We start from the raw sequence: 8928 nt of genomic DNA, 5'->3' as shown, positions 1-8928 counted from the left end.
CTTTTTTCCAATTTTTATTTGCATTATTTTCTATCTTGTCAGAATAAGTACATTTTTATACTTTTTAACCATCTACTTTTGTTTTAGTTTTGAAATACATTAAATATATTAAATGGTCACCATTAGTCTTTTTTCTGAAGTTTCCACAGTAATCTGTTGGTTGAATAAAGCTTATCCTCTAGTAGATGGTTTCAGAAGAGCTCATGGATTTATATTTTCTTGCATGTTTCAGCTGTTTTTTAAAAATAGACTTAGTACGTGGATGATAGCTAGACATAAGATCGTTGGTTCATAATTTTCTTTCTTTGAGATCCTTAAAAATGCTTCTCCATTATTACCTTGCTTTTGAGAAGTCTGATTCCAGCCTAATTTTTTGGCCTTGGAAATTTGGGGCTCATTCTGTTTGTATGCCCTGAGGATTTTTCCTTTATTTTTAAAGGCTAATAGTTTTATTAAGATATTTCTCAGATTTGATTGTTGAGGGTCAGTTTTCCCAGCTTACATGGTGGGCCCTTTTAATTTGTAGATTCAGATCTTCCTTTTTTCCAGCAAGTTTTCTTGTGTAAAAGTTTTAAATATTACTTCTGTCTTAATGCTGTGTTTTTCTTTTTCAGGAGCTCCAGTGCTATGTAATTGGGTTGTCTTTTCTTGTCTTCTGTTTTAACCACTTTCTCTCTGACCACTTCCCCTACTTTCTTTATCTTGCTTTAATTCCCTTGTATTTTTAAAATAATGATTGAATAAAAATAATTTTTATTCAAATTTATTTTTCCTTGGGCATCTTATAATTCAGTCTTTATTTCTAATATGATTTTGCCTTTTTCTTCTCTTTCTGTCAGAGATTTAATCAGCTCTCCTGTTTTTCAGTTCTTTGGCCTATTTTTGTTTTTAGTGTGTGACTTTTTTTTTTAATGTTTGAGAACATTTGATTCAGAGTAATGGATTCTATTAGAATTTCTTGTGTTTTTGTAGTTTGTTTGTTTTTTTTTTTTTTTGGTGGGTATTTTCATCCACTGAAAGTGTCTAGAGTATCATTTTCTGTTTTTATCTTATAATAGTTTATGTAAATGAAGATTGCATGAATCTTTGTATTTAGTGGATAGGGTGGCAGTTTGGGGTGGCTTACACATTCTTAATTCAAAAACACCCTCTTCTGGGGGCCAGTGCTGGAGAGGTTGTGTATCTTTAAGTATTTTAATTTTCTTTTGTCTTGGAAGAGTCTAAATTTCCCCGTGTCGCTTCTTTTTCCCTTTTCCATACTATTCCAACAGGTTCCTTTCTCTTTTTACCCTCTTTTCCTCAGAAGTATTGCCTTTCCAAGATTGCTTCCTCATATCTCGTGTGCCCTGTTAAGTCCCTTTCTTGTAGTCTGCTCTGGTCTACCAAGATTTTTTTATTTGCTTTTCCAGTATTTTGGCGCTTTCAATGGTCTTTCTCTTTCTTGGGGTTCTTAGAGTTCAGTCTTAGGCTTTTCATTCGCCTCTTCTCTCTCCTGTGCATTACCTTCACACCTTGCCTTGCCCTTTGCAAGGGTTAGAGTGAGAGCTTGAGAAATCTCCAGGCTCGAAATTGGTGCTTGTATTTCCTAATTGTAGGTAATTTGAGGTTCATGTTGTTCTCTTCTAGTTATATTGAAGTCATAAAATTTGTGCGGTTTTATTTGTTCTTATTTTTGTTTTACATAGTTTGGGAGATATCAGTGAACACAGTCACCATTATCTTGTCTTCCCAGAAATCTGTTCTGTTTACTTCTTTATTTCCCGTGTCCTCTTTTTACAATGTATTAAAACAGGGACTGTCTTTGTTTATTTACTGCTGTATTTTCAGTGCCTAGTACATAGAAGATGCTCAATAAATAATTATTGAATAACTCTTCTTCAAAATTTGTATGTCTTTTATTCATCTTTCTGTTGAATTAGTAAGACTTGTTTTGACGATTTATATGTCCTGTCATATATAAATGTTAATAATCTAATAGGGCAATAATATATCTTGTAAGAGCTTAAGATGTGAATCAGATATCAGAGATAATTATTCTATAGCTTTGATTTAGATTAAATGATACAGGATCTGGTCCTATTGATGGCGGTAATAATAATTGTTTAATTTTGCTTAAGTTGTTCTAGTGTCGTAGGTCCCATATCTAACAAATACAGAGCATGATCTTTTGCTTACTAGGATTTATACTTTCAGTTACTGCCTTTTAAAGTACTCAAAATAGAATTAGCAAATTCTGGCCTCCAGTGATTTATCAAGGCTGGACCAGGTTTTGAGTGCCCCAAGCACATACCTGTATATCAGTAAAGGAGAAGGGGAAAATAGTAGGACAAAAATGATAATAAACAAACTAATGAATTAGGAGAGACAATAACAGGCAAGAAGGAGAGGGCTGGAAGATAGAGACAGAAGGTAGAACACTGACAAGTGCCACCATCCAGGGCTCCGATTGTCTCATGTTGGCTGGCCCCTGCGTACTGGGTTATCCTGGGATCATATTCTCAGCCTCAAAATAGACCAGCACTGTCAGCATTGTACTAGATCCCTTTTGTTATCTGCCTAATAAAATTCCTCCAATGAGAGAAATGGCTTAGAGTATGAGACTCCTAGAGAGAAGGACACAGTTTTAATAGCTGAGAGAGTTTGGTGTTCTGCTTGCTTCCATTGAAAATGTTTGGATGTTTTCATTGATTGGCAAGGAGAACAAGAAAGCCTTTTATTTTCAAGGCAGGCTTTAGAGGGCAAACTGGGTGGTGCCTGGCAAAGTGGGTGTTTCCTAGTGAATGACATTTGGTCTATTTTCATAGTTGGAAACATTCTACTCTTAAGCTTATTGTTTAAGCACCAAGAACACATGCTGTGCTGTCATGAGTGGAATTTTTACATTTGATCCCAGGGTCTCTTTTCTCCCTCAGTGTTTAGAGCCTCCATGAACTTGGCTTCTGAATTTATAAATATTTTATTGATTTCAGATTCTGCTCTCAGTTTACTTATCTTCATCTTGTGGATTATTCAGAGGAATGAGATTAGAAACATACCTTGTGAAAACATCTAACAGTAAATACTTTAAGATTAAATTGGGATTCCTTAAATTCTGTATTTATAAATCAATATAGTTGCTTTATTTCTTTTTTATATTTTCTCAGGCTCTTGCAACTCATCTGTGGCATCCTTGCTTAAACCTTGCTCTTAATTATTTCTGTCAAAGCACGTGAACATTTATGTTCAGAATCCTGAATAGGTTGTTACTTTTTATATGTCCTCAAGCCATTTCCCAGTTATTTTTCTCAAATAAGTTTAATCTTTACAGGTATTATAAGACAAATTTTGGAAAAAGGTATCCATAATCCCAAAAACCTGAACCAGTTCCTGTTTGCTTTTTGTACATTAATTCCCAGTTTGTCTTCATGCGTACAAATTTTTGCCCCATTGTAGTATCGTTTTTTTCATTTAACATTTACCAAATTGTCTTTCAATAATTAAAAATTAAAACATTTTTCCTCTATCCTGTAGACTTGATAGAATTTTTTTGAGATTTACATTAAAATGATATACTAACATTTGAAACATTTTCTGAGGCTGATTTATATTGTGTTACATCAAAATGTTTTCATTTCCCCATATAATTTGTATATGTGAATGTAATTTGTATCAGTCACTTAATTCCTCTCAGATGTAAAAGTAAGCTTTCCAGAAAAGATATATACACTACTTCCCCCTTATCCCCAATTTTGTTTTATGCGGTTTTAGTTATTTGTAGTCAACTGTGATCTGAAAATATTAAATGGAAAGTTCCAGAAATAAACAATGCATAAATTTTAAATTCTATGCCATTCTGAGTATCATGATGAAATCTTGTGCCGTCCTGTTCTGTCCTGTCTGGGGACATAAGTCACCTTTTTGTTCAGTGTCTTTTATTATAGCATATTGTTATAATTGTTCTATTTCATTATTATTGTTGTTACTATTGTAGTGTGCCTAATTTATAAATTAAACATTATGGTAGGTATGTACATACAGGGAAAAACATGGTATGTATAGAGTTTGGTACTATCACAGTCAGGCATCTTGGGAGTCTTGGAACATGTCCCCTCTCAGATAAGGGAGACTGCTGTAACTTTCAGTTCATTGCTTATCTGAAGAGTTTAGTTAAAGTATAACAGCTGGTTTCTGCTGTTTTTCTCAATTTGGTATTTTATCAAAACTTACTCTATAGCTCATTATGTCATTTCATTTTTTGTTTTTTTATTTTTTATTTTTATTATTATTATTTTTTTAGGTGAGGCAACCCTTGGTTGACCTCACAGATTGCAAGGACCTTGTCAGCTTCCAATCCCTTATTTTTTATTTGTTATGCCTACAGGATCTGGTCTTCCTAGGTGGTCTCCCATCTAAGTACTAACCAGGCCCGACCCTGCTTAGCTTCTGAGATCAGACAGGATCAGGCTTTTTCAGGATGGCATGGCTGTAGTCATTTTATTTTTTAGAATTACTTATTATATCTGTCATGTTTAGAAACATTTTTAGAGCAATGAAAACTTCTAAGTAACCAGAATTCTGTGTTAAAAATTTGTTGTTGCTGTCATGAACATCCTTTTAGTGATTTTTTTGTTTCCTTGATTTCCAGTATGTTGGAATCGTGATTTCCAGTATGTTAGTGTTATAATTCTTAGGTGTATAATTATTATATATCTTCACTACAGTTTTTAGCAGTTGAGCAGTATTCTCTGCTGCATACATTCATTTGCTATTGAGGCAAAACAAAGAATAGTTAAATATTCAGGGGATCCTAAAACCTCATTTTAGAGAGTCATTTTCTTCTTTCAGTCTTTCTTCAGAATTGCCACTAAGTAGAAAAAATTAATTTCCCTCTTTTTCTCTGCTTGCTTTGACCTGTGATTGCTAACAGTTGTGCATTAGGAAAAGTACATGGGCAGAAATAGAACTGAGATATAGATAGTTCTCAAAGTGGGTCTTCAGTTCTCTATCAGTATTTGAGTGCCTAGGGTGTTGCCTGGCACAAAGTAAGCAGTCAGGAAATTTTTGCTGAGTAGATAGATAGATTCATGAACAAGCCAGTCAGTAAAGTCACATGGAATTCTCAGATGGCGAAATCTGAAATCTCCTAAAATTGTTAAGCCGAGGTTCAGAAGCTTTTCCTAATGGTCAAATTGCATTAACGACCACAGTGTTAGTAATAATGAAAGTTATATTGTTTAGTAAGTCATGAACTGACATGCATATATATCACATTTTTGTTTCTAAAGGAAGTAGAAATTCGGAACAAAGACCTGGAGGGACAACTGTCTGACTTAGAGCAACGTCTGGAGAAAAGTCAGAATGAACAAGAAGCTTTTCGCAATAACCTGAAGACACTCTTAGAAATTCTTGATGGAAAAATATTTGAACTAACAGAATTACGAGATAACTTGGCCAAGCTACTAGAATGCAGCTAAGGAAAGTGAAATTTCAGTGCCAATCGATTAAAAAATACACTGTCTCTCTTCATAGGACTGTTTGGGGCTCTGCTTCAAGATTGCACACAAAAAAATTAAATATCACTCCTCCAGGAGGAGGATCTTTTGAAAATTGGAATTGTATATTTCAATGTAAATTTTAGAATCCAGCTTGTAGCTAGGTTGAGGAAAAAAGAGATGAAACACTTGAACTACAAATTACCTCCATGTATATTATTGGCCATAGTTAACTAGAAAATTATAGACACTTAATGCAATCTTTTTTTCCTGATATTAGCCAATGGGAGAATTCACAATGTCTGGGTCACATCCCCTTTTTGTGTTCAACACAGTGAAAGCTATCTGCTTTCTAAATTAATTTATTTATGATATCTAAAGCTGTGTTCTGTGCAAAAACTTAGTGATGAAAGCCCTGTCTTTTGTTGTAATCTAAATAATTTCTCAGGATATTTTTGCACTGCTGAGAAACAGTGCCATTACCAGTTAATTCTTGCCAGGAGTGAGAGAGCGCTGCATCTTTGATTGAAACACACTTACTATAACTGGCTGTATAGTGTTCTTCCCTTTTTTTATACTGGAAGATACATCACTCTGGTGACCACTCTGGTACACTCTGGTGTTCTCTAATCTTGTCTGCTGTATAGTTTACTTTTCCATACTGATTCCATGTATTTATGAGAAGATATTGTCTCCCATTTTATTACACATTTTAAAGCCAACTAATGAAGGCAGCTGAGTCCCTCAGAAATTTTTCTTTTTAAATTTCTAATAAATTTGACACAGTACTGAAACACAGCAGCCCGTCACTGACGGTCTGCTCTAGCAATGTTAAGTATATTTACAGAATATGCAGTTACATTTATTTATATATTTTGCAAGAAATCTTTTCTGAACGATCAATGCATTTCAATTTACAGATAATTATGGTTATTGGGGAACTGTTTATTATTGATCACTTTAAGGTGTATAGCTATTTTAAAGGGGATCCATTTCCATCAAACAGCCAATCAGAGGACTATTGGGATTGGGGCCGTGTGCTCTGTCTGGGGCTTCACGTCAACCACATTTCTAGTCAAACCTCACAAGGCAATATTCTGAACTGTTAAATAGGCATTTCAAAACAGGAATTCAATTCAATAGGCTCTTCTCAGTAAACAGGTTTTAATGTTGTTTTGATGTAATTTTAAAAGACTTTTAGCAAAGATGCTTTTCTTTATTTCTTTCTTTGAAGAAGCTATTTTAAAAGTAAGCCAAGTGCTGTCTAGTCTGCTTATGGAGTAGGAATTGCATTAGAGTCCATATATTCTTGCTGTACAATGCCTGTGATTTTGAGGAGGGTTCTTTTTTAAAGTGTATGCTTGAGTGTCTGACTCTATGGAGTCTACAAAATGCACTGACTTTTTGTTTGTACCCCCAAAAGATTGAATTGTTAAGTACAAAATTAAGCTAATTAATCAATTTGTAACCATTTTTTCACTCACAGCTATTCAACATAGACAGTTTTGTTTTATATATATGTATGTGTATGTATGTAAATACATACATATTAATTTATATTAGAGTGAAAAATAAATGGTTTGTTTCTAAAGTTAGTTTCTAAACTGAGTTTTCAGGTGTCTCTGAAAAGTTTATATCAGACATTTAATCATCATGTATTATATGTGCTAGAACATCACGTAAGTTACCTCCATCTATTTTAGGATACTTTCCTCACCTATGTATTATAGGGAGGATAATTTAGCTACACAAGCTCAGAGCTGAGATAGTTCTCTAATAAATCAGGTAATAAAATTTATTTGATTGATAGAATTTTGAAGTAGATGTGATTTTATCCATCAGTTTCTGAGTAACAAAGAGCACCAGATTTTGATTTAAATAGAGGATTTAACTCTAGGGATCAGGGAATGTAGTTATGAAGAGTTAAAAAAAAAAAGTGTAAGCTGTTGAAATGATAAGTGAATTATTTTAATGACGTATGAAAATATTTTTAAATTTTGACATAGTTGTTATTTAATGGGAAAATAACTCATCAAAATGTCTCCACTTGTATTGATATGTGAGACGTGTGTAATTCAATATATACATATGCCCATATGTATATACAGAAAATTATTTTTAATATTTTCCTACTGATATGAAATTTAAAATTGGAAATTTTGTGAGTTTTTTCCTTGTCCAATAGAGCCTAATTTCTTCTTCTTTTTTTTTTTAATAGTGATTTCACAATTTCTTGAGGGCTGCACCTTTAAATTCCCAGATTGTCATTAGACGTGTATAGTATATGGGATAAGGTGAACACAAGTGCACATATAAATAAAATCTTATTAAGATTATTTTAAACATTAATTTACAATAGGAGAGTATCTAGAATCATCATCTACAAGTCATAATTAGGTTGTGTGCCTACTGTAGTTTTCTTCATTTCTGTATTATATAAATAAAGTTTGAATATTAAAATTTGATTTTCCCAGAGACAAGTATTATATAATGTATCTATATTTAATTAAAACTGTGGTAATATATTTATCAGAAAATAATGTTGGGGACTGTAGCCTGAACATGTGGACTTGAAGTGACAAACAGAAAAGGAGAGCAGAGATTGATCCCGTTGTATATAAGTTATATGACTATGAATTCTTGTACCAAAAAAAAAAAAAAAAGAAAAAAGAAAAAAAAACTGGAAAGAAAAGAAAAACAAAAATACAATTTTTATTTTGAAATACATTTGTTGTTCTCTGGAGAATGTACTTTATCTTTTTTCCTTCACTCTTTTACAGATAATTTTTTAAAAACATTTAAGTAATGGCAGCATTTACTTAAATCTTACAGGTGCTATTGGATTTTGCATTAGTGTGTTATGTTGTGAAATCCTAACTTTGACATAAAAGGTTTTGTAAGTATTTCCCTGCCTGGAAAATTAGTTTTTGTTTCTCAATTGCATGAGCCAATTCCTCTTTCCCTCTCTCTCTCCCTCCCTCCTTCTCTGAGGTCTCTCCCTCCTTCCCTATCCCTCTGTCTTCTCTCTCCGTCTCTCTCTCTATGTCTGTCTCTCTCTCACTTATTGCAGATTTTAAAAAGTTCATGAAGTTGCATCTCTGTTCCTATAGAGCAACTCCAGCACCATCATAGATTTAATGTTTTGCTGTCATTGAACTGTTGGGAAGCAAAGGAAAAATTTACACTTTTTTCCCCAAGTGGAATGAAAAAGGAACACTCAAAATTAAACCACTACCACCTTTTGAAACTCATTTCTTTGTTAAAGATTTAAATTTTGTTAAAATTAAATTTATTCTTTAACATGTGCTACAGTCTTCCATGTTTTTTATTTAACTCTGGAGTATGCAGCTCAACTGTTCTCTCCTTGCAGACCTGATTTTCTGTCAGTTCTGGAATGGGAGGCAGGACAGAGGAAAAGTTTGTTTGGTGGCAGTGTTGTTGTTTTGTCGTGTTTTGT

The 8928-nt window shown here is 33.3% G+C and overlaps 1 protein-coding gene and 1 pseudogene across 1 annotated transcript in view; one reads left to right on the top strand and one right to left on the bottom strand.

The window, feature by feature from the left end:
- Nucleotides 1-7946, top strand: part of HOMER1 (homer scaffold protein 1) — a 113582-nt gene extending 105636 nt beyond the window's left edge. The window contains exon 9 of the mRNA XM_006913175.3: nt 5265-7946. Within this exon, the coding sequence (XP_006913237.1) occupies nt 5265-5453 (189 nt within the window). The 3' untranslated portion in view covers nt 5454-7946. The remainder of the gene's footprint in view (nt 1-5264) is intronic.
- Nucleotides 4352-4470, bottom strand: LOC112480742 (annotated as a pseudogene).
- Nucleotides 7947-8928: the final 982 nt, after the last annotated feature.

This window comes from Pteropus alecto, unplaced genomic scaffold (genome assembly GCF_000325575.1).
Source record: "Pteropus alecto unplaced genomic scaffold, ASM32557v1 scaffold20, whole genome shotgun sequence".
NCBI lineage: Eukaryota > Metazoa > Chordata > Mammalia > Chiroptera > Pteropodidae > Pteropus > Pteropus alecto.
This window is presented reverse-complemented; position numbering and strand designations above follow the sequence as displayed.